The sequence below is a fragment of the Patiria miniata genome, unplaced genomic scaffold (genome assembly GCF_015706575.1).
Source record: "Patiria miniata isolate m_02_andy unplaced genomic scaffold, ASM1570657v1 HiC_scaffold_10, whole genome shotgun sequence".
In the NCBI taxonomy this organism is placed as follows: domain Eukaryota; kingdom Metazoa; phylum Echinodermata; class Asteroidea; order Valvatida; family Asterinidae; genus Patiria; species Patiria miniata.
The window spans coordinates 1,712,328-1,738,928 of NW_024037048.1; the positions used below are offsets into that span (position 1 = coordinate 1,712,328).

At 39.6% G+C, this 26,601-nt stretch overlaps 2 protein-coding genes across 4 annotated transcripts; one reads left to right on the forward strand and one right to left on the reverse strand.

Annotated features, from left to right (window-relative positions):
• Positions 1-52: 52 nt before the first annotated feature.
• Positions 53-6,498, reverse strand: LOC119735092 (BLOC-1-related complex subunit 7-like). Its single transcript, XM_038208793.1, has 5 exons — positions 6,244-6,498; positions 4,032-4,094; positions 3,571-3,614; positions 2,341-2,361; positions 53-2,048 (listed from the first exon to the last, which is right to left on the reverse strand). The coding sequence occupies exons 1-5, from the start codon at positions 6,415-6,417 to the stop codon at positions 1,997-1,999; spliced, it is 354 nt and encodes a 117-aa protein (XP_038064721.1). The 5' UTR covers positions 6,418-6,498; the 3' UTR covers positions 53-1,996.
• LOC119735037 (alpha-L-iduronidase-like) lies at positions 6,247-26,434 on the forward strand. Of its 3 annotated transcripts, none has more exons than XM_038208729.1 (15): positions 6,247-6,379; positions 7,488-7,737; positions 8,353-8,493; positions 8,959-9,155; positions 9,829-9,924; positions 10,624-10,826; positions 11,926-12,026; positions 16,181-16,259; positions 19,272-19,512; positions 19,939-20,026; positions 20,615-20,718; positions 22,171-22,292; positions 23,682-23,807; positions 24,867-25,056; positions 25,841-26,434. In XM_038208729.1, exons 2-15 carry the CDS (start codon positions 7,595-7,597, stop codon positions 25,936-25,938), a joined length of 1,929 nt encoding a protein of 642 aa, XP_038064657.1. In that variant the 5' UTR covers positions 6,247-6,379; positions 7,488-7,594; the 3' UTR covers positions 25,939-26,434. The 3 variants fall into 3 exon arrangements, with proteins under 3 accessions (XP_038064657.1, XP_038064665.1, XP_038064671.1); XM_038208737.1 differs by lacking the exon at positions 6,247-6,379 and adding an exon at positions 6,514-6,622; XM_038208743.1 differs by lacking the exon at positions 6,247-6,379 and adding an exon at positions 7,124-7,144.
• Positions 26,435-26,601: the final 167 nt, after the last annotated feature.

Here is a 26,601-nt window from a genome sequence, read left to right on the forward strand (position 1 = left end):
TGATTATGTCAAGCGGAGCATTATTTTTCTTGAGCAAAGCATGACATACAAACTACCTTTCGCAGAATGTATAGTTCATTTGGCCCAATGTCTATAGCCAACAGCCATGGCAGTGGACTGTTTTGTTTCTCTCTTTAACTTTAATGAATCCCTATTTTCCCTCTCCCACCCAATTTGAAATACATCGGCTTCCATGATTTTGATGCTCTTGTCCATGCACAGGTGGCAAGGATTTATTTTACTGCCTTTTAAATGTATTTCTACTTTCTCTTTGTCAGACCTACATGAAGATCATCTATTAAAAAAATTATTCCACATAAAAAATTCGCTCTGTTTCATTGTCCTAATTTTCAGTTTGATTTCATATACATGTAGATTTGAGCAAACAGTGGTTAATTTGAGTAAAAACAATTCAATGCGAGTTTGTTTTTGAAGCTTTACATATAAAAGAATAATTTTTTATTTGGAGAAACTAACAGTACTAAAATGCTGATAAAACTGAATAACAAAAAAATGAACAAGTCTTTGCTATTTCATTTCTTTTAATGTAGTTATGTCAAGTGTATGACACTCTACTGTATACATGGTATAAAACCAATGTTGTGCTGAATGCTTGTTTCTGTACTGGCAGATTACACACTGGTTTTGCCCTACATTTAGAGGTACTGCAGAGTTTGTCATTTAGTTTAATTGTTTTTGTTCTTAATGCAGTTGCTCCTCATCCACAATTTAGAAACAATTAGAATACAATTTGTTTGGTTACTTTCTTGTCATTCTATTTTTTACAATTGTTATAAATGTAAAATAAACAAACTCCTCTAAGGTAACTTTTTTAATGAAATAAAAAGTGGAAGTGAAATTTCTGCAAATAAAACACAAACTATAATTTGTCCATTTGCATTTTGTGTTTATTGTCCTCTGGCCTTGATGTTCTATCTAAGTTACTTTGTGATTTGTTCTGCTTTGTATTGCACCCTGAACATCACATTCTGATGGATACTGGTGCATTATAATATTGGTTATTTATAATATATTTCTTATTACCTTTAACAATGTTATTAGCATAAAGGTGGAACTTTCAGTATTAGAAATAAGCACATATTTACTGCACACAAGATTCTAGTGGTATCTAACTCACATAGAGGCCATTTCTGCCTTCACATGCTAGATGAATGTCTGAGACTCGACATCTAAAAGCAATTTTCTGATTTGAAGTCCTCTGGAGCACTGCCCATTTAATGATGGTGTTTTAGCCATGTTGATGTCATGTCTTTACATTGTCAATGTGAGGGCGGCCAATCAGTGCTGGCAACTATTGAAATCACAGGTGTGACTAAGAACCAGGATCAGACTTATTCCAATGGAAGATTACACATTTTTGGTTCATCATCTACTTGAATTTACTTCAAGTTTTTCCTTTGAGTTGCAGTGTTGTTGGGAACAAAAGCCAGAGATTAGCTACAATACACTTGTACAACCAAACGTTCAACATGCATAAATTGGCTTCCAGTTTTGCCAAAATTTAGACTTTTAAGATGTTAACAATATGGGCTCCATGCACAAGTATCCCCTCAACGGTCCAAAGAGAGAGTAGGGGGAGACGAATGGGAGGGACATTTGAACGCATTGCCGATGATGCCTGGCGGTCACGCGGAGCTCACTATGGCTTTTGTGCACATTCAGAATGAAATAAGTTGTGTGTACTATGCACCGTAAATGTGCGGAAACAGGTACGCGCAAGAGGTTTGTGCAAGCTACTGTCCGTGGACAGAGTCCATAAGAAACAATTCCTGTGTCATTGGCAGGATAACAGTCACAAATTAAAGAAAGCCACACTTTGGTTTAAAGCTTTGCCGGTTATTGTGGCAACACAGCTTATCCAAGAAGAGCACACTACACCCAGCTCCTGATGCACACAGCTCATGGCATTCCTGGCTGAAATCTTCCCATGGTGAGTCCGTGGATGTAATAACCACAGATCTGTGCAAATTGTGCATCACCTCTGGAGTGTTTGCAGTTGATCCTGTAGCGTATCCATGACCTCCAAGCTGTGGGGGCAAAGAACAAATGCCATAATCAGTTTTTTGAACACAGGTCATTGACATTTAAACTTTAATAGAACGTTTAACTACAATTTCCACTGTGTGGGACATGAACATATTATTTTAGTTTGAAAATCAAAGTTGAATATCGTTTAATAATAAATTTCATGAACATGCTACTGAAAAATGGCACAACACTCAATACAAATTGGTAAGTCAGTTGATGGTTGAATCAAAGGTAAGAGCCTTGCTGGGGAGTGGTAGAAAATGACTCAAACGAAGAAAATGGCTGATTTACCTTCTTTCAATTGCTTCAGCCCTGCAAGGAGAAAGAATAAATGTCACAATAACTACGTCTTCCAAAATAGGTACAGAAGGTTAAGTTAAAATGATTACAAATGCCAAATTTTCAGCCCCCAAACAATTCCATGACTTAAAGCTACAGTCCATCATTTGCAGCTATCCAAAAAGCAACTGACGTAATTAGCCCCCCCCCCCCCCCAAAAAAGTTCTACTTTCGATTACATGGCATTTGAAAATAGGGTAGGTAGGTAAGGAATTTTTTTTTGCCAATTTTTTTGTGTACGATCATATGGAGGCGTCTGCGTGTAGTCAAGGGTTAAAGGTAGAAATTGATGGTTTTGGGTGTTTTTTCTCATTTTTCCAATAAAAAAATCAGGTTGGGGGCTGTCAGAATAGGGTAGGTAGGGAAACCGGAGCAGAACACATTTTTTTTGACCTTATCGTTGGAAAACATACTTGGTTGAAAGATAGTAAGGGAACTTAACTCCCTGTGAAATTATTCTTTCTGGCATGCCAACATTTTGAAGAAATCAATGAAAGAAGGCCTTTGTTGGAAATTTCCGTTAGTAGTTTTTTTTTTTCGGCGAAGCATGTGCAAGCGTTGACACGACGCATACGCGCGCTGTTGCTATAATTTGTCGGATCAGTGCGCGACATCAGGTAGCTGCAATCGGCTCAGCGCGAACGTGTCTCGAACGCTGAATTCAGGCCCAATTCAAAACGTGATTCAGCAACTTTTGATTTGAAATCGAGATCCTGGAATGTTGTTTTACTTGAAATTTTACAGCTGAAGCTGACCTAAAACTTCATCAGGTTTAGTTGTTCAGCACCCTTCTTTAGATTTTAAGCATTTTTGTTGCTTAAAATGAACAAAACGCACAAATTACAAATGATGGACTGCACCTTTCAGTCATTCAATGATGGAAACATTGCTCCAAGTGAAGACAGGACTGACATCAAATATCCTGTGAAATTCTTCTGCCTACAATGGTATCGTTTGGAAGAACTAACACTGAAGGTGGTTTCACACGGCAAGTCACCTTGCCTAATCTATTTTGTTACAAAGGTTTGTCACAATATTTCAACCACTTGTTAGACAGAAGTACTTACATATACTCAATACCCAAATGAAAAAAAAGGACATTACTAACTGGATTTCTTCCATGGCAAACTTCATGGCTCTGACAATTCAGTGTAAAAAAAGGACAGTGTAAAGAATACTCACTGAAATTGAAGCTGTGATACCATCAGACTCATCTTTTTTAAATTCTGTAAAAAAACAAAGAAGAAAATCACACCGTTTTAAATTCACTCAGAAATACGGTGACCAAGGCCAAAAATAAATCATTCCTGTAAATGTGACAACAGTAAATGTGACTACATTGAAAATGGGAAAAATGAAGACTTTATTGGTGTAATCAGATAACCTAAACTTTCATGAATACCTGTCAATAAATAAACACTATGAACATGTGCAAAGAAATTTCTTGCACAAATCCAATGCGGCAAAAATCAATTGGACTACTCTGTTTGTCAAAATACCCGCACACTTGTAATGATCATATTCATTCTAGCATGTAACATGTCATGACATGCAATGTGTTATGCTCAACTACCTTTACAGAACTTTTATACGCTTAGGTGTTGGACGTTAGTAGGAGTTATTTCCAGAATTCTTGCACTTACATGAGCTGAATTGTCAACGTTTGCTTCATGAGTAGCCAGATTCCGTGCTGCTTGCATCAAGTGCTGTAATCGAGGGGGAAAAAAGATCCAGGACATCAGTTTTCTTGTTAGAAAGTTGTATAAAAAGACAAAAAGCAACAATGTAGTTTTTAAAGCAATATTATTGTCATACCTGTATATCTGAGCTAGAAGGACTGGCTATCACATATATTTACTTCACACACATTCATGACATTGCAATCATAATATGTACATAGTTTCTGCTTGTTTGTTACTCCTCACTTATTGTTTTGCTGTTGTGTCTTCTGGAATCGAAATGTACAGGCCCTCCCAAATGTTGCACTTAAATGCAGCAGCTTTTTTTCTCACATTTTCTAATAAAAGTCTTAACGTTTCTCTGTCAGGAAACTTTTGTTTACGTGTCTGGACTGATCGCGCTTGTCTTTTAAACATCGTATTAAACCGTCTTCAATTGAAAAACAAGTTGCGCTTACTCAATGACTGTTTCATGTAGTCATTTACATATGTGCCCCACGCCATCTGACAGTGTGGGTTTTTGGCGCAGGACACATATCAGTACATGAAACAGTCATTGATTAAACGCAACTTGTTTTTCTTCAATAGTGATGTCACACACGCGCGCGATGAATTATGCATCAGTCATGTCAGTGAAATGGACTGTACAACTCGGCAGACACATTTAATTGTGAGTGGTAAGTTCAGACTATTTTGTTGTCTTTTCAAAATTACCGGTTGTTTGGAACAATTTAAGGGGTCTTATGGAACGTCATGAATGTGTGGATCTAGCCTACGTTGTAAATGCCATGAATGTCAACCAGTTCAAGAATAGATTTGACAGTTACTTGAAAGAATCTGGATATGGGGTCTTAAAAGGCTTAAGCCTATATAGTCGTGTTCCCTAACGTGGTGCACTTCGAAGCTTACCCAACTTTCCTCGTGTAGTGTTGCCAAACCTCTTTGTTGATAAACCTCAAATTCATGCAGTGAAATACTGGTACTTTTACCTTTTTAATGCTTGCTATTTAACCTCTGTGAACATTTTCGGTTTCATAAAATTTAATCCGAAATTGGGCACAAATTGGCGGAGTGTTCCCTAACGTGGCGCACTTGAATAAATCTCAGAAAATTCCAAATTAACATTTAAGAATTTCTGTAAACTTGATAAATTCTGATAAATCATTATTATCTTTACTTACAAACCCAGCCAGATGTTTGTCAGAAAATTATTTTCTTATTTTTCGGGGCATTTTCAAAGGGTTCACTTTGCACTTGAAAATAAAATCGGAAAATCACGCCAAAATAATTTTTTCTTTTAACTTTGTAACGGGTGAATAAACTCGCAATTTATGAACGGGAGTGTTTAGAACTTGATGAAATTTCACTTTCTGTGAAATTTCAGTTAAAACTTTTGCTCTAGCTAGGCGCTACAGGCGAAAAATCAAAGTGCGCCACGTACGTTAGGGGCCGCGCCACGTTAGGGTACATCAACAATAATTGATAATCCCATCAAATCTTAAGTGTAAGTGTATTCATAATCCAGGGTTATACTGTCTTTCTCATATAATTTGTATTCTCTTTACCAGTTTTTTGGGGGCCTTTTGTCCTCGCGAGGGCATGCACAAAATGCATACCGTGTACACATGGTACATGTCACCAAAGTATGCCAAATCGGTGGAGCGTTTGTACGGAGGGTACCGTAGAACGCTCCACTCAGTAGAGCTAGTTCAATGGATACTTCAAATACGTCTAAAAATTTATCATTGCAAAGTGATCGAGCACGTGGTCTAGTGGTTAGAAGTGTTGTCTTTCAAGCAAGAGTCCGAGGTTCGAATCTAGATGAAGTATTTAAAGTGACTGATTATCTCGTCAGACCCCCAAAAGCTACACGGTCCTTTTTCTACGCACTCACATTCACTTTGTGTGTGATTTCGCGCGCGCGTTGCATAAATGCAAGCGTTTAATACCTGCGCAGATAATGGAGGGTCGAGGAATGAGGATAAAGGAATTGGAGAGGGTGAGAGTAGAGAAGGGAAAGTAGAGGAAATAACCATAAAGGATGCAACTTTTTGGCGCTTGAAAAAAAGTGGTGTCCCACTCCCAGTACGGAAATCTTTCCCATTTGCACAAAATGTTTTCTCTTCCCACCCCCTCCTCCTGCCCCAAACAGTCCCGCCCCTTCATGACCTCTGACCTCGTTAGATTTAGATCCGCGAAGAATCTGCTTGGCTAGCCCTCCAAGATCAGCGACGTTTTCCTGTAGTTTTATCGGCAATCTCGGGTCCATATCTAGCGGCTGTTGCTGCGCAGCTTGAGACGGCCTACTTGAGGTGAGCATGAAGTGTCGTAACACTGGATCGTAACTCATTTTCCATCACAAAAGGAAAATCATTGACACGGTAGGATCGGAGTAAGTAGGACAGTACAGGACGTGATTTCGTGTTTAGTGTGTTCTCACTGGTGTTACGCGTCATCATTGTCACGTCAGTGAACATTGCGTGTATGTGTACGTGTACCAGCGAATCTGAGAAAACTGCGCGATGTACGGACGGTATTTTATATACGGGACACCGGTATGCATGCACATGATAATATATGTTCGCATGATAATGAATTGGGAAGGGGGGGGGGGGGGGGGGGGGGGGGAGCGGGGGGGGGGGGCTGCAGGGGTCAATGTCACACAATTCACAACACATTTTTTTGAGGTAGAGAAGACAGTCGCCGACCTCAACAACCATTCTGGGCCAGTTCACAATTCACAATACAGTGCCGTAAATAGGTCGCTTACAAAAAATAGGATTTTCATTGAACATAAACAGAAAAACTGTGCTTTTCTCTAGCTCTGGTCATGCTGGTTGCAGTGCTAGAATTTTCTTTTCCCAAACTACACCCACTTATCATCAGACCCCCTAAAGCTACGTGGTTCTTTTTCTACGCCTTTACCTTCAATTTGTGTGTGTCAACGCGCGCGCGTATGCAAGCGTTATCTGCACAGATAATGGAGGGTCGAGGATACATGTACATGTTACATGGTTGTTAAGCGCCGAGGGTCAAGGATTCATGTTACATGGTTGTTTACGATACTTTTGTGATACGTACGTACATATGATGCTCATTGCAGCAATAGTTTTTGATGATAATTTTCTGTCTCTTCAAAACTACTTCAATAAATTAGTACGGTATAACTTAATCATATAACGTTATTACTAACAACAGCGTACAAACTATTAGTTTGGCAACACTACGTTCATGACTATCTTGCAGACATTGGCACCACTTTCATGACTTTTACTTTTATAGTTTTGTTATGATTATAGTATTTTGATGACTAATCTTACTATTGATGGCCATATCAAAACCTTCCATTTTTCCGTTACCATATAGGCTATACACATGCGATAAAAATCGGTTGTATCAACCTTTACAATGTTTTGACAGCTCTTCAAACTACCTACCGGTAGGCAACACCACTGATTATAAGGAGAGTTAACAACAGAAGCATCAAGATCCTGTTTGAAATCAGCACACAGTTGTCTCCAGACATCATGAGGCTTGCCGATGTATATGTTTCGTGTATCCCATTGATGATGTTGGTAGTGTCTATTTCAGCTTGGAAGTACAATTTCCTTGTTGAGGTAGATAAGACAGTGGCCGACCTCAACAACTTTTGGGCCAGTACAGGTTTCTGGTAGGTTCATAATTGCATAGTTGCATCTTTTATCATGTTTATGACTCATTTTTGGTGGGGGGGGGGGGGCAGAGCCTAGTGCCTATGGCCATCTGTGTGCCTATTCCATTTGCAAAATAGTGATAATAGAAATATCCCTTTTAAAGTCGTAATTTGAACACTTTCTGGTTTCTCAGTACAAGCATTTTTTCAAGCTATTGTTCTACAGCAAACGTGAATATTAGTTCACTATCGAAAGACCAATATTCTTTTTGCCTTATCGTATACCGATTTATTTTGTGAAAACGCTTTTTAAACACTACGTTTTCATTAAAATTAAAAAAATCAATTGAAGAAAAGTCCCTAATGTGGCTAACATAGTATTGTGACTGTGTTTGGATGACTGCATTATTAGATTCTTATGGCAGTAACAACTAATGCTCAAAACAATGATAAATAAAACTAACAGTGCACAATATGAACCTCTATATTAAACCTGTTTCTTGAATTGTAAATTGTAGAGGAACATCGTTGCATACAAAATATTGAACATGCATGATAATGCTTTCTATCTACATGTACTTGTACATGAAGATAAATCTAACCTCTTCACAAATGAATGTGTTTTTTTAACAGCCCTCCCCTTCCACATCAGAAGTCATCTGAGTATTTTTTGAGTGAATCTGAAGTACAGAATTTGATTTTGCTTGGCTCTGTGCCTCATGGAGGCATTCAGCAGGTCCGTATACACTGGCTGCTAGATCTCATCCAACTCAGGTAGTGTACTCTGTCAGTGGTGTGTCCTGGTTTTCAAAGCGTTCAGAAGCAAAAGTATTCTACTATAGTCATACTCATAGCAACTTATTTTTTTCAATGTGCTCAAGGTTTTTCAAAATACCAGTAAATTTGTACTCAACAAATGCAGAATATCAAGCAGTTGTTGCCAAGTTTAGATCACAGTATGTCCGACAAATAGCACATATTTGTTTTTCTTTTTTCAATGACCAGTTAAATAATGGATTCTTATAAGCAAAACTACATGCACAAAAAATATCAACAAAGTTTATGGAAACCTTTTTGCTTAAAATAGCTTTTTTCTGCGGTTCTCTGTACGCTATCCAGTCTTAGTACAGTGGAGGGAATAAATGCATTGAAACTTTACGGTGTGCACCACACAAGAACTGTAACGATTGGTGCTACATGTACTTTGACAATCAGTTGTTTTTAAAATTTTCTGCACAGTGTTGACAATTCGACAGGTCAGATCAGCTTCAACTTTGACCTGCTAGATCAGCTGATTGACCGACTATGGAGCAATGGATTGCGGCCAGGCTTTGAGCTCATGGGGAACCCATCTAACTGGTACACTGACTTTGAAGATGCCCATCAGGTCTACATGTGGAAAGACATGGTCACAGTGTTAGCCAAGAGATATATAGGTACATGTAGAACCACTGATGAGCTGTTTTACACTGGTTTCAGAGTGGCATATATTCCAGAATTGTGCTGAGTATAAATGTATGAACTGTGTAAACAAGTACCCCCTTAACGGTTAGAGGAGACAACTAGGAGGGACATTGTAATATATAGGGCTCGTTCAATCACGGCCATTTCTGTAGGAGAAGTGCAACTGCGTATTTTACGCAATGAAGCACGCATTGCGCAGTGTTGAAAATGTTCCAAACACGCGCGCTTGTAATTGCTAGGAATGTGTTCGAAATACGATGCAGCTGATGTTCGTTTTGCAAGTTGTCGCTCAAAATGCCGATGCATGTGGATGGTCTGTAGGAAATGACGTCATTTGAACGAGACCTACGTGTATTACTGGATGCGTATGATGCTCACATGAAGGCGCCTAGGGTTGTGCACATTCAGAATCAAATAAGTTGTGCGTACTTGACACGTACAGTACAGTACATGCGCAAACCGGTACATGCTGAAACCAGTACATGCGCAATCTACTGTTGGTGCACGGAATCCATAATGAGTGTCTCTGGTCAACCCAAATAGATTTGGATTCAGACAGGCAAACTTTGTTGTTAATAATTCTGTCGACTATAGACTCTGGAGTCTACTTCAAAACTGATTTCTTGTAATGTCTTGTTTTTTCAGATAGATATGGTCTGGATTACGTGGCAGAGTGGAATTTTGAATCTTGGAATGAACCAGACAATAAGGATTTTGATAATCTGAACTTCACAGTAAAAGGTAAATTGAAGAAGGCTTTGAACATTGCAGTTTTAAGAAATAAATACTTAAGACGGTTTAACCATTCCTAGAGAGCCCGTCACGTGGGTGGTTGTAAAAGGTTGATAAAACACTGACTGGTTTGAACAATTTTTTCCCCAGTACCGTGTGCAGTACACGCCATGCGCGCACCATTCTCCATATACATGTAAGGAGATTTTTAGTACTTCTCGCATGTAATTCTCGCACATACCATAGACATAGCTAGAGGGGTGTTTCACAAAACATGAAGTAATATTGTTAAACAAAATCGTTGGAAGGTTATAATTTTTGACTTGTTTTGACCTTTTGACCGAAGGTATTTATGAATGGGAATAAATATGTGCTTGGCAGGTATTAAACGAGTACGTTTAAAACCGGCTAGGGGCATGGTCACTGTATAATTAAGGCGTATAAAACATTTTCAAAATGTTAAATACCTTAGAACTAACACAGTGCCACCTTTAAACAGCTGTGATTTCATGTTGTTCGCATAACAGTTGTCGGATTTTCTCTGTCAGTGACTTTGAAAATAGTTGGCACAATTTCTTATCAAAAGATATCTCTCATAGTTTTTCATGTATAAATCAGTTAAAAAAAAGGGTAAGAACTTCTCTACTTTAAATGATTTCTAATGAACACTAACACTATTTCAGAGATTATTTGTTATTTTTTCCCCAGGATTCCTGAATTACTATGATGCTTGCTCTGAAGGTCTGAGAGCAGCGAGTCCCAAGCTGCGTTTTGGTGGACCAGCAGGAGGTTGCCATGATCCCTCACACTCAGTCATATGCTGGGCATTGTTACAACACTGTGAGAATGGAACTAATTACTTCACTGGGGAGAACGGTGTACGCATTGACTTCATCTCCTTCCATCATAAGGTAGAAATCTTGGAAAACATTTATGTTTAATCCATTCAAAGTGCCTTTACCATCCCAAATTTTCCTGCGTGCAGAAATACACAACAGACAATAAGAAACAAAAAAGTATTATCATTATCAGATTTTAAAGGAAAAACCCCAGCCTAAATATGTGACTGTATGTTTACGGGAAACGTTGCAATGCACATCCTTCTGCACATTTAAAAAAAGGGTGTTCGCAGGCGCACATTTTTAAAACCGCATTCAGTGATTTTTTTTTCCAACTATACTATTTTGGGTGCAATAATCTCACACAGAATTTGAAACCATTCATTTCTTCACTTTGAGCAAGATTTGTCTCTTTAAAATTGGTAGGTTTGTTACTGCATGCCTTAAAACTTGGACTCTGAAGTGAAATTCAATCGTCACAGTCGGTTAAACATCGACAAATAATGTGACAGAGGTTCAGTAAGTGTATAACATCCTCCTTTTTCGCTTTCTGTCTTTAATAGAAAATTTGGTGGTTTCACTTGTTTCAGCCTACTCTTATTTTGAATACACACATCAAACACTTTCTAAAAGGAGTTATCCAAGACCCTGTTCCCACTAGATCCACCAATTGGGGGATCTGATCCACCTTTTGCCAAATTGCCGGATCAGATCCCCAATTGGTGGATCAGATCTGGCAATTGTGTGTAGTGGGAACGCTAACCGTTATAAGGTGGATCAGGATCAGATCCACCTTTTTTGATCCACCTCTGGACCAGGATACAGATCCCCCAATTGGTTAGAATTCTGATAGCGCTGTTTGAAAACTGACCCATCCTAGCATGCAACACTGGCACTCCCACGGAGCGCACGTAATTCCGAACTCAGTGACCTTTCGGACTTGACATTTCCGTTCAAAAAGGTGGATCAAGCATAAGTGGGAACGCGACTTGCGGTTTCATTGCGGTAAGATAACGATCACACCAAAATGCCGGATCTTGATCCACCTTTTCCCAAATCAAGTGGGAACGTGGTGCAAATGTCACTGAAACATTTTCATGATTTGCATTGTACGTATCTGTCTGAATTGTTTTGCCATTGTTTAAAGACAGCTTTTCCATTTTTTTCACAGGGTAAAGGTCATTCCATGTACATTTTAGACAAAGAGATTCAAACCATTGAATACATACAGAGAAACTATCCACGTTTGTCCGGCGTTCCAATATTCAATGAGTAAGTACAGATATCTGTCCAAGTGAATAGCAGTTTACTTATATGATTATTTCCTCTGAACTGGATTGCTGTTCTTACCCTATTTTTTCCATCCCCAGAAACATGAAGACAGGTTTCCTTACTTACAACCCTTTTCATTGGTTTTGCCTTGTATTTCATTAGGCTTGTATTACACTGTCACAAGGTGTTTTTTTTCTGTTTAAAGTCTCAGTTTAATTTCCAGAAATTAATTTTTTCTTAAAAAAAAAAATATTTTGTCAAAGTTGAAGAAATTGACTGGAGCTTGGCTTGCACCTGCGACCTCTGGATTACCATTCCGGTGCTCTACCAACTGAGCTATCCGGCCCTATATTGGCGGTTCTCCAATTTGTCAATACCCTTGTTCAATTGTCAATATCCTCATATAGTGGGCTTTTGCTCTTTGTAGTCTGTGGGACGAGAGGCCGAAAACGCTTTAGTTTTCGAGATACGCGATCTGGTCCTTAGAACTTTATAAACCTTTCCAGACATGTATATTATGATGTACCATATCTAAAAAACATTGTTCCCTGATCCACAGTTTGCTTTGGGAAGGAGAAAATCTGGGATGAAAACGCCGAAAATTTTGCATGAGAAAAAACATAAGAAACAGCGCCCTCTATTGACACAGTCAGAAACCTTTTCGCACGCAATGAGCGCTTGCCAGATACTACTTCTTTCAAGTTCCATTAGAAGATCATTACAGATCAAATTCCTCTAAGATGTTGCCGAATGACAGCATTCAGAAATCGAATTTGTTGTATATAAATCAATTAGACGAATTTAATTTCTTGACTAACAAGGTTTGGCGTAGACTAGATGATACGATCAATTCTCCGGTACGGAAATGTGTACTTGTTGTTTGAATTGCTTGAACTGAATTTTAAATTGTCACACAAAAGATGAAATGAAACGTTGGAAGTGCACTTAAGTGATGGTGATGGACAAATATGAATATTAGAAACGGTGATTCGAATGATAAACGTTAAAAAAATGTATTAATCCTTCAGTTTTTGTTTTGTTTTTTGGGGAGGGGGGATTTAAATCTCATTTGTTACCCACACAAGAAGAATGGTATTTAGATTACTATAGGTTTGTTCAATCTGTACTGAATGAGCATTACTTGTTGATTTTTAACTAAAACGAGATTATGAGCACATGTACACATTACAGGCCGATTAGATAATTGTTGTATAACATATAAGTCTCATCAAATTGAAGGACCCACTTTTTTGTTTACAAACTTTTTTAAGAAGAGAAAATTAATGTATATTCCCCTATTCGGAAGCTGTGAGTGGCAGCATTACAACTGCAATTTGTTACAGCTCAAACCGTTTCACCGATTTTATTATTTTGAATATTGTTTTAAAGGAAAGACAAAACATTTGCAAATGTAAAAGAACAAAATGATCAAATTATCACGAAATACCTTACTGGATTGTTAGGGAATGACAGTCTAAAGCATCCTGTAAAATCGTGGCTTCTGGTGTGCTGACATTTTAAAGAAAAACTGTATTTTTCCAACACTGGTCGGCCGACTAGCATTGGAGAAAACTTTTTTATCAAAAACTACTCCTAATTTTTCATATTCGCATTTTCTCTGTGGTTACACACCTGTGAAGGGTTACAAGCCTGCTAGACTGATTATCTGACCTTACAATTCCCCAAAGTCTATAAATTGCTCGTTTCATCTTAAGTGGGGTCAGGGAACCAGACTACAAGAACATGATTGGTTTTCTTGGTTTTTCCAGCATCTACTACTCAAGGGTGGATCCAGAACACAATTTTGGGGGGGCCCAAAATTTTTTGGACCCCCCAAAAAGTGGGTCAAAAAAATTACGGCGTGGGGTTCGGGGCCCGCTTAAGGGCCCCGAATTTTTTTTGGATTCTAGATGCTCTGTGGTGCGATCTGAGGCAATTTCTGACCACTTTAACCAATGTTTTTTTGAGGAAAAGATGGTGGTGTACTCATTGCCTGCCTTTATTGCGATGTCACATCAAAAAAAAAAAAAATTGGTCTCGTTTTGGGGGGGGGGGGGCCATGGCCCCCTTTAGCCCCCCCCCTGGATCCGCCCTTGCTACTACTAGCCCAAAACGTGAAACAAGTTAGTGTTACAATATTTGCTATAACATACTTATCCCCAAAATCCATTTATTTCTAAAAATTGCAGCAAAAGCAAATGTTGTACATTCCCTTTAAGAACCAGTTCGATATTTTGTTGTTGCTCTGTCCATTTCTTGAAACCACACATGAACCCACCGGCCCACCCGCTTCCTTTTTTGAGGCTGCATCAAATTTGTATTACTTTTTAAAATTTTAGGCATAACATTTTTAAAGATGTTTCAGAAGTTCAGTTGCTCCATCAGATGCCACACACATATTATTTTTGAAAACATGTTACCCTGAGATAAGAGTTCACAAAATTATTCTGATCTGTGGTTTAAAGAGGTTGTGGAATGCTCGAAGACATTTCCGTCATTTTTCGGGTATATGTAGCCTAAGGTGTGATGAAATAAAAACGACTTGTTTCTGTCATAAAATGAGTACAAAAGGTACTTTTGAGAGCTGCTTTTCAAGTCCTGTCATGCCTGTTTCGACCCGAACGTGCAATTTGTGTAAAAGTCGTCATTGCAGGCAGCAAACAAAACACAGTAAATCGTGACGTAATTAACAGGACTCCCGATGCAGAGTAGCATAAACGAGTCCTGTTTATTATGTCACGATTTACTGTGTTTTGTTTGCTGCCCGCAACGACGACTTTTACACAAACTGCACGTTCGGGTCGAAACAGGACCTGAAAAATAGCTCTCAAACGTTCCCTTTGTACTCATTTCATGACAGAAACAATAGTCGTTTTTATTTCATCACACCTTAGGCTACATATACCCAAAAAATGACGGAAATGTCTTCGAGCATTCCACAACCTCTTTAACCATACCAATCGATGTTCAGCTAATACATAACAATGTTAACATTCAATCTTAAATTTAAATTGCGATCATTTCATGTTGGACAAAACTGTAACGAAAATACTTTGGTATCCCGATGAGAAATAACAAAAATCTAGAATATAATATGAAAGAAGTGTCATCTAGCAAGCACTCATTGGCCGAGTTTGGGCGGGTCTTGTTCTTGACACGGGTTTATCATTATTGCAAACAACAACGAATAGGTGCATGGTGTGTGATCCTGTTCCGAGTGCAGTGTTCGTGGGTCATGTTCCCGCCGTTAGAGCGCGAGAACAATAATAAATACTCATGTCATCTTGAGAACAGACCGCTCAAACGGACAGCCAGTCGGACAGCCATTGCGTGAGAAAAGGTTTCTGACTGTGTCAATAGGGGGCGCTGTTTCTTTTGTTTTTTTCTCATGTAGAATTTTTGGCGTTTTTATCCCAGATTTTGTCATTCCCAAACAAACTGTGGACCGGGGAACAAAGTTTTTTTTCGATATGGTACACCATAATCTACATGTCTGTGAAGTTGTATAAAATTCGGCGAACCAGACCGCGTGGCGAGCATAAAAAAGGCCTCGTACCACGGACTATTGTTGACGTATTTCATACGCACTGTTTATTCAGTATTGTGTAAGTGCATCCAAGAAAAATTCACAAGCTTACTCGGGTAGGACTCCAACCTTTTTGATGCTGGAGCAGCTGTAATACTAAAGCTAATGCATACAATGACATCACAGTTTTGCTCGTGAATATGGAAATTTGCGTGAGTAGCAAAACCAAAGAGGCATCAAAACACCTTTTCAATTGCAATATGAAGACTGAATAAAGACAATGAGACATAATGGTGCTGTACATTCAAAGACTTGCATTAACATTTTTGGCCCTTTATTTAGAAGTAAAATTTGATAATTTTATAGTGCAAGTTTGATTATTTTGATTGGGCAAATAAAAATATATGGCACAAAAAATTGTGTATCCGAGTATCCAAACTGAACAATTCAGTTGGTTCGGTTAGGTTCGGTTTAGAAGTTGTTCACCTATGTTCAGTGAAGTTTGGCTGCAATTTTGCACTTAATATGTCTACCATACATTGCACTGCCTGGATTATAAGTAAGTTAGAATGCTGATAAAGAGTACTGTAGAAGATGCAATGTTTAGTCATTTGTATTTGCTTTGCAGTGAGGCTGATCCATTGGTTGGATGGAGCAAGCCAGAGCAATGGAGAGCTGATGCTACATACGCTGCAGTGGTGGTCAAGGTATGTTGGATTACATGTGGGCATTGTGGAACAATGTCAGGATAAGTATCCAACTTCAAAGCTACACAGTGGATTTGTGCACAAGTACCACTTCAATGGTTACAAAGGGCAGGAATGTTATTTCTCCGTTTTTTTCCCCGGAAATCCGTTTTTTTTGGGCCTGAAAAATCCACCAACGTTAATCATGTGAATCCATTGAAAAAATAGGGGGGTAGAATGTGCTAATTAATTATTCATAATGAGTTTTGCTTGCCGACCCCACGCCGTAATGGCTTCGCGCTCGCCGGCGTTTGCACTTTATGCATAAAATGTTCAGGTTTTTTTTGTCCCAGGCCAATCACATCCCTGAAAGGGAAAGTTGGGGGAGACCCACTAGGCGTGTCAATTGAATGCACTACCGATGGTGCTTGATGTTCACATGAAGACCCTTGTTTGTGCTCACTTCATGCCCTATGTGTGGGAACCAGTACGTGAATGCAGTGTGTCCCACTCACTCACTCACTCACTCACTCTACCGCAAAGACATCTGGGGTCCGTTGCGCTGATCTCCTGTGTCCACGGTTTGTAGCCTGGTTCCAGAGCCTGTCAACCTTGCTGGAAGGTCCCAATTGCTCGACCCAGGATGTCCTTGGTCGGCCTCTGGGTCTTGACCAGCCAGGTGCCGGGGGAATTCTGCCTCTGCCATTAATGGCGATGTTAAGTCCCTTCTTTGCTGGGGTATTGTCGGCGAGGCGGGCAGTGTGATTGAAGAGAGCTTCTCTGCTGTGATGGACAAGATGTCCAATGGTGGGTTGTTCGCTTCTTTGGGGGACCTCTGCATTGGTGATATGGTCATACCAATGGATTCCGAGGATGATCCTTTGGCATCGTTGGTGGAAAGCCTCGAGTCTTCTCAGATCGGTCTGGAGGAGTGTCCATGTGTCAGACCCGTAGAGAAGAACTGGGATGACACAAGTCCTGTATATTGCTATTTTGGTAGCGAGTTTGAGCCTCCTCAACTTCCACACTCTGTGCAGGCTGTTCATGGCTGTTGAGGCGAGACCTAGTCTCCTTAGAGTGTCAGGCTCACTACGTCCTGTGTTAGAGATCTTGCTGCCAAGGTAGATGAAGTCGTTGACAGCTTCAATGGATTGTCCGCGCAGGACTATGTTTGCAGGTATGTTTTCCCTGGGTATGTCTTGGAGTTTGGTTTTCTGCCAGGAGATCTTGAGGCCAAGGTAGGATGCCTCTTGCCGAAACAGATCGAGCGTGTTCCTGACGGAGTTTGTTGTATGGCCGATTAGGGCAACGTCATCTGCATAGGTGAGGTCAGAAAAGTTGAACTGACCGATGGGATTCCCGCATTTGCCGTTGCTCACTCAAGGATCCAATCCATGGCACAGCAGAAGAGGGATGGAGCCAAGATATATCCCTGTCTTACTCCTGATCTTGTGTGGAAACTTGGAGAGGTGCTACTTCCTTGGCGGACCTTCGCAGTGGTGTTAGTATGGAGATCTTTAATGAGGTTTAGAAGATGCTTAGGAATTCCGTTGCCTTGAAGAGCTTTCCAGAGGGCATTTCTGTCAACCGAGTCAAATGCTGCCTTCAGATCGACGTAAGCCACATGCAGGGGTTGATTGAATTCCCGATGCACTTCACATAACAAACGAAGGGCAAGAATGGCGTCGACCATCGAGCGCACGACAGTGAAACCGGACTGCTCAGGTCGTCTGTGTTTTGTGAGTAGATAACGTGCCAGTAATACATGAGCGAAGTCTTTCCTGGGGACAGAGAGAAGTGTGATAGGTCTGTAGCTGCTACATTCGGTGCCGGGGCCTTTCCTTTATACAAGGTGATGATGATGCCTTCTTTCCATTCTGCTGGGACTCTGCCAGACTGCCACACATGAGTGAAGAGCTTCTGGAGGGCTGAGCTGATAGAGTCGATGGCGCATTTTAGGAGCTCCGGGGGAATGTGGTCTGGTCCATCTGCTTTTCCATTCCTTAGCCTATTGATGGCTGCCTTGACCTCTTCCACGGTGGGTGCATCCGGAGAAACGTCGGGGTCAGGAGGGGTGTTTACAAGTTGATCCAGCCCCTGACAGTGTGGAGCTTCTGGGTGGTTTAGGGCAGCCTCGTAGTGCTCTTTCCACCTGTCCAGAGTCTTTTGCTCGGTTAAACAGGGTGAACCATCGATTTTGTTGACAGTTGTACTCACGCTGTTATTAGATTTAGGGCGGAGTTCTTGAATGATTTTGTAAGCAGACTTGAGGCTGTTATGGGTGAAGTCGTCAATCCTATGAGAGAGAATTTCAAGGTAATCTTCCCTGTCCTGTTTTGCTTTGGCCCTAAAGACTCTTTGCAGACGTCTGTATTCTGTGTGGTTGTTGTTCATCCTTGCTGCTGATTTATCTTTGAGGACTTTGAGTGTTTCCTCCCACTGGGGCTTTCTAAAGTGGTCACACATAGCGCCATCTACTATTCGTGCTCAGAGTCCATTAGACTTGATCACATTATTGTCTCGCTTACCTGAATTGTAATCAACATAGGTCCACCATAAATGGCACCAGGTTCCTTGAACATGCATAAGTAATACCATCCACACGTAACGGTAACTGGGTTTTAGATGGGTCTGCTGAGATGGAAATATCAGCCAATTTGCTCTGAAAGTTCTAATTTGTGAGGAGGTTTTAAAATGACAACCATATCAGATTGTGGTTTTATTGTTAAAAATGTACTACTCAAGTGGCATGCATTCTGTAGTTTGGGAAATATTTTTTGGAGATTTGCATTGCATTGATTGTCCTAAAAACAGTTGTTTTTAATCGAGATCAAGAATTTGGCTGTTGAAAGTCCTTCTTCCCAATTAACATGACTTATTCTATTTGACATGAATAATGAAATAATGATTTGGGTTGATGATTATACCAGTGTTCCTTATATGTTTAATATAAACATTTTAATTTTCTTTGTTTTTAATGTTCTTATCAATGGAATAAACAGCCAATTAAAGTGCCACCTGTCCTTGCTCCAGGTCATTGCTCAGCACCAGAATCTTCTGATCAGACAACGGCCTGACATGAACTACACGCTGCTTAGTAATGACAATGGCTTCCTGGATTTCAACCCTCACTTCTTCACTCAGCGGACATTAGTGGCTCGGTTTCAGATGAATAAGACCCATCCACCTAGCATACAAACTGTCAAGAAGCCTGTGCTGAGTGTGATGGGCCTCCTGGCGTTACTTGGAGAGATGCAAGTGCAAGTCATACCAGGTCAGATACAAGGCCTTGCCTCTGTGCACCTTGGATTTCCTAAGAATCAATTTTTGGGCCAACTATTGATTTTTATGCCTCGCGGCGAAGCCGAAGGGGCATACTGTTTCCGCCTTGTCCTTCCATACAAATTTGAGAGCATAACATAATCGAAAAGGATATAATTAGTCTTTTGTGTTAGAAACACAGAGGTGAGATTTGATTCTGAGACTTGTTGATATTACTGCATTGTGAGTCATTCAACTTGAGTCATGATTCCGGTTTCAAATTAAGTCCTTAGTAGCAGGCCAGCATCTAGAGTGTTTACTGCTGTTTACTCTGTTGACTGCTGTCAAGTGTTTAGTGGCATATTTTTACACAAGTAATAGTATAAATATAAAGGTATTAGTTTATGTCAATGACTATAATGATATTTAAGTCATGCAGACACTGGCAGAGATGTAAATAATGACAGTGACGTCGGCATCTTAGCATCAGTGCACCACCCATCCAGAGCCAATGGATCATATGACAGGTAAAGATGAACTTTATGAAGAAATAAGAACATAACCTTCCTTATTGTCCGAGGGTAAATATAACTGATTGACCAGTCAGTAATGTACAGTATGCAGGTACAACATTAGCAATATAGACTGGTCTCCGGCTGTACTGCCTACAGTTTACTTGGTATGAAAATGTATCGTCAAACTTAGTCACTGTTTGAATAAAGGCTGGTGAATGTACAAGCTTGCAAACATAACCTAGGACCAGTAGCATGGTTCTTACTTGCCAACATGTAGGTGAAGATCTCTGGATCACAATTGGGGCATTCAGTCGGCAGATAATGTTCATTCTTTTTCATAGAAAACACCGGTAGTTGTTGATTAAGGGAAAAACAGCTTCTCAAGGGTAGTCTTAAGGCGAAGTTGAGTTTACTTTGAAATTGTTTTGAAATTTATCTTTTTAAGTATGTAAACAGTTCTTCTTCCAGACTTGTACTTCTTGACTAAAACAATTCAAGTGGAAGCAAAACTGATCATTGGACATATTAATGGATGAAAATAAAGGAATGCTACATGACAAAGTTACATGCCACAGTAACCAACTTTCCTGATTGCTACAGTTGGCAGGGGAGCATTATCATCTACAACAGCAATGACACCAGCAATCTGGCAGGCATGGACAGTGTCAAACTCACTATCAAAGGAGTGCCAACAACAACCCAAAGTAAGAAAACGTCTCATCATACCATCTCAAATCTTCCCCATGAACACAAAATTTGCTCCCAACTAGATCTGAGTAAGCTAGCTTGCATCTGCATAAACAAATGCTCCAATTTGAGAGCCAATGATGTTGCCCTTGATGAATATAGACATTTCTAACAGGAAAAAAAAAAAATTGCTCAGAATTTAAAACAGGCGTTGTTCCTAGTAGAATATTCAAACTTTTTTTCATTTTGAGCAGTAAACGTAGGGTGACAGATTCATTTTCTGAAGTCAAAGCATGTTGCTTGTTTTGTTGTAGGTTTTTGGCTAAATTTCCACATTGCAGAAAACAAAAATAGTTCAGGCATTTGGTACAGTGTATCATTTGCAACTATTCAAAAAGTAACTGACAAAATTATTGTTGAAAAGATAGTAATGGGACTAAACTCCCTGTGAAACTATTCTTTTGGCAAACTGTCATTTTGATAAAAACAATGAATTTCCAACCATGCGTCTAAACACGCAATTTTGGAGATTTCCGTCAGTAGTTTTTTTTTTTATTCTGTGAAGCCATGAATGAGTATGCGCGAGCGTTGACACAATGCACAAGCGTGTGCGTTTGCTATAATTTGTCCATTCAGTGTGTGACATTGCGTAGCTGAACTTGGGCGCAATTCAAAACATGACTCAGCAACTTTTGATTTGAAATCGAGATCCTAGAATATTGTTTTCTCGAAATATACAGCATTCACTGAGCTGAAACTTCATCAGCTTAGTTGTTAGGCCAAAAAAAAAAAAAGGGTTCCGGTTTCTTGTCTGCGCGTACGTCGCCGTAGCCATGCGCGTCGGCGAAATTAAAAAGTTTTTGTTTTGAATGTAAGATGATGTCTCAAAACCGCCAAACTCACTGGTTTGACTGGAATCCTGCTGCTGCACAATTTTAACGTGTTTTTAGATAGGGTTATGATCGAGTATAAGCTTTATGTGGCCTCTCTGGGCTCCCATACATTTTGCACTAAATTTAGACATTTGGGGCAAGCTCCATACCAGAAACCGGAGACTTTTTTGGGGGGCCTTAAGTGCCCTTCTTTAGATTTGAGCACTTCTGTTGCTTTAAACGAATATCATGCTCAAATTACAAATGATGTACTTTACCTTTAAAATGGTGCTTTTCATCCCAAGATTTTTAAAAGCTTTTTTGTTAGACAGGAAAATTGTAGGGTAACTTTCTGCAGTTCTGGCCCCTAGGCCGTATTAACCTGAATGCAACATTTGTGGACCAGTGCAGTGGTTGAGTTTAAAACAGCTCAGGCTGAACACCTTTTCTAGTTGGAAAGTTGATGTATTAGAACAAATTTCGCAGTTTTCACATTTTTTAAACAAATACCATCAAAACTAATTTCCGATCAAGTATCATAAACAAAGAGTTGATATATCAGTGCAAACTAATTTGTCCCTGTTTCTCTCTTCTTAGATGTGGTGTATGTTGTTTATCTTGTCAATAACACACATGGCAACCCCTACAGACTGTGGAAGATGTTTGGCAAACCTGTCTATCCAACTAGAAAGCAATTCCTAGAAATCAGAAAACATCAGGTAAAAAGGGAAATAACAGCAGCCAATGTGGCACTTATTTTCTGTCAGTACTATCACTCTTAAATAATAAGGCATATATCAACAAACTTTTGCCTTTGTAGACTACATTCAAAACGCTGCAGGTTTTTTTCTTTGTTGCTTTGCATGCAAGTACCCTGAGAAAATGGTATGGACTGTGTGAATTAACTGGTACTATGTGGATACTACCACACACTAATGTTTATACCACATGCCTATAGCACACAGTTTTATAAATTGCAACCAGGGCCCAATTTCACAACCCTGCTTATCAGTTAGCAGAAAAGTTGTGCTTATTATAGCAGAAAAATCATGCTGCTGCTTAAGAACTATTTCATGGCGTGTACATTTGATTGTGTGTGCTAGGAAATTTATATTGTTTCGTCAATAATTAGGCAACTTTTTCCTCTGGGGTTTTGTAGCGTGCTTTTGCTGTGCTTACTGTGTATGGTCTGTATGAAATAGACGGAGGCTCTGTTAGTACAACATTGGCTGTTAAGCAGCTCTATGAAATTGGGTCGAGTTTTCAACTGAATGTGCAAAAGCCTGTAGCATTTTTGTGTGTGCGAGATTAACATACCTGTAGCTGTTTGTTGGTACCACTATAGATTTGCCTGTACTTGGGGTCAATAAAAACATCCATGGCAACAACAGTGTGATATCCCATGTACCAAGGTCTATATCGGACTCTGCATATCGCCCACCATATGCTGACTGCATGCACGTGTAAAAGGATAACTTACAGCCAGTGTGTGCATTTCATCTTTTCTTTGCATCAAGTTTGCTTGTAGATGAATTTATCATTAACTCACTCATGCTCATGGAACACAGAAATCTAGTGCGTCTGTCTTCCATATTCGGCCTCGTGGCATGTGGGACACAGACACACTACATTATTCTGTTCTCCACTAGGACTAGTGGGATAACAAATGTAATAATGATAATATGGATTTATAAAGCATTCGTATTCCCCAAATAGGTGTTCATGGCACTGAACGTCACAGTTAATATAACCCTAGTCATTGGGCTATTGAAAACATTCCAAAGACCATCTCAGCTGCCTGCGGAGTATACAGCTCAATGCTGCCATATACATGTCGGTGCAAATGGCTGATCAAACACAAACTAAGTGTATCTGTGTCCATTTACTCCTGGATGGAAAGAAGCAATGAGTGACACAGTGTCTTTCCCATGGGCATACACACCACAACACTCAGCTAGTCTCAAACCCATAAACTGGGAAATAAACCACCTGATCTTGAATTAAATTTGACGGACCATAAGGCCAAGGCACTCCTCTACAAGTTCTGTTTGTGATGTGAAGTATCTGAATTTTCATTATAGAATTCTTTCTGTACTTTGCTGTTGCAGGATCCTGTGAGAATCGAAGGACCGGCTCTTTTCACAGCCCCACAGATGATATTTACTTTCAACTTGAGCAAACCAGGGGTCATGCTGTTCCATGTCTGCACCAAACCCACTGGCAGTCCACCTCAGGTGAGGAATACATGTTGGCAAGGATGCATGTAATATCAAAACATAGAACTCGCCCATGCAATAGGCCTTTTCAATTATTCCCACTGCATTCTTGGTATGGATGACAAACAATGCAAACTATGCAATTTGTACATAAACCTATGAGGATTACAGTTGACTCTCTTTTATACAAACTGCTGTTGTTACAAATTGTTGTTATAATGAACAATAAACCCTCAATCCCGTCTGTTCGTAAATACATATCCTTCATAATTCGCTCTGAATATCCCTGGGGCTATAAGCTGTGTGCAGAATCTTTAGGCGAACTATGTGTAAAACATTTATTGAGGGTGTCTGCACATGATTAGCTACATTTGATAGTGTGTGCAGTAAGCATCAATATTAATCAGACAGTAGTCACAATATGGATTTCATCTGCAAATACCTCCTCATGGGGGGGGGGGGGACATTTTCCCAGAACATGTCGGGAACAAGTGTAGAGCCTTTCTGGACAAAGTGAATGATTCTACTCGCAACTTGTCTGGAACTCGCCCTGGATATGAAGTGAGACAGGCCCTAAGCTCACAAGGAGAATAAGCTATAAACATGTACGTAATGTGGCTGGCAGTGTTCCTACTGTTATAAAAACGATTTTATTTTCTGTGCTATGCAATTTTGTGTGTGCTTTAACTGCTCAATGAAATTGACTCCGGCTGAATGAAGTGTTACTATGAGCAGTGTTAAATACATGTTATAACATATATTGAGGGTAGGAGACAGTGTACGGTAGTCCATCACATTCAAAAGTCCATCGGGATTTCTCCAGTTTTAACTCTCAACTCATGTTGACTGTGACAAAAGCACTCCATTGTTGGTGTCTGTACCCTGGTAATAAGCCTATGTACTAATGACGTCACACATTGTATGATGTCACCTATGCTGACTTCACTTTTACTAGTCGTGACAGGACTTGCGAGGACTTGTGATGGACTCCACAACAATATTGACTCCTACCCTCAAGAGAATTGCCCCTGATACGTGTTGTAATATTGACCAAATTATTGGCGTGTTGATTTTCAGGTCCAGGCCCTCAAACTCCATGCTGTCACACAGAGTGACGTTCTGCTACACTGGGATGACGTTCCTTCACGTTGCCTCTTAACATATCAGGTGGAATTATCTGCTACAGAGCAAGGGCAGTATCTGCAAATCAGTGATGTTGATTTCATATTTACATCGTATCTCTACTCCATTGATACGGGAAATCAGAGTAAGTATCTGTGTTGTAACTCTACATTGTTCTTGGTTCCCACTTACTGTAAAACGGTTGGTTAATGATAACAAAGTCTTCTGATTCTTTGTATGCTTGGAATATACATGTATTTCAGTAATACCGCAAAGTGACAATATTTTTTTTGCTACTGAACATACTGATTGATGTCAAAATACCGAAGACCTCCATATGGACTTTTATTACCGCAATTTTCCCTCTTAAATGCGGCCTGTGTGCCAATTTAAGCCCTTAAAAAGTGATAAAATTAACTTGGCCAGTTCTGCACCACAATTCCTTGCATATGGCAGTATTTTCGTTGGTTGACAACTTATCAATGGAAGGTGATTTGAGATCCGAGTTGTAATTGCGTCAATCACAAGTCTATCACAACTCATCCAGTTCATAGTCAAGTCACAAGCTATTCAAATTAACTGTAACAAAGGCATTCCCTTGTCATTGTTCATGTTATTACTTTTGACCTGACATGTATATTGACTTGAGATGTGGCTTGACTCAATTGAAACTCTGCTCAAAATTCATTTCATGATTTGTTTGATTGCAGCAAAAAGCAAATTTCTTATTATTCTCAGCCTTTCATTTTTAAGTGAACGTCTTGAAAGGTTTTCAGAAATTAGCCCTCACAAATTTCACAGTCATTCATGGTTCCTGAATTTCAGCTGTTCATGTTTGTCAACTCATTTTGGAAGTTCAAGCTGTCTGGAGTAAATGTTGTATCAGGGAGCCTATAGGCAATTTTGTTTGTTTGTTTTTACTGTTATAGTGTCGTCCAATGTCTCCACCAAAGGCTGGTACCGTGTGAGGGCAGTTGACTATTGGAATCAGCCTGGTGACTATTCAACACCCGTTGAGTTGAAATGAGACACACGTCAACTGTGTTTACATTGAGCAGCGTTGATCACGACTTCCAGATCTGTGAGTGTCTCATGTTGTAAACAGCAATCCCACCTGCACGCTGTGACATTTTTTGGCAAGTTTTAGGTGTAGCATAGTCAAGTGAAAACAAGGGAAAATGTGCAGTCTAAGCATACAATTCAGTTTTCTTTTAAATTTGTGTACATAATTATTCCTTACATTACTACACAACAAAACAGTTTCACATCCAAGACTAGAATATAAGTCAAGTGTGCAATGGATTGTATTGTGTATCACTGGAAGTGAACTTTAGTACTGAGTGGTTTATTTTATGAATGCTTTTTACATTGTAGCTCAGCAGAACTGAATGATGAACCTGTATAAATATTTTTAAAGGTAGAGTACATAATTTGCAGCTATCCAAAAAGTAACTGACGGAGTTTTTGGTGAAAAGCGTATTTGGTTTAAAAAAAGTAATAGTACTACACTCCCTGTGAAATTATTCTTTCTTGCATGCTGTCATGTTGAAGAAAACAATAAAAGGTCATTTCCAAAGATGCACCTAAAGATGCATTTTTTGAAATTTCCGTTTGTAGTTCGTTTTTAATTCGGCAAAGCCATGAATGAGTGAGTGCAAGCGTTGACACAACGCACCCTTCTTGTTGCTTC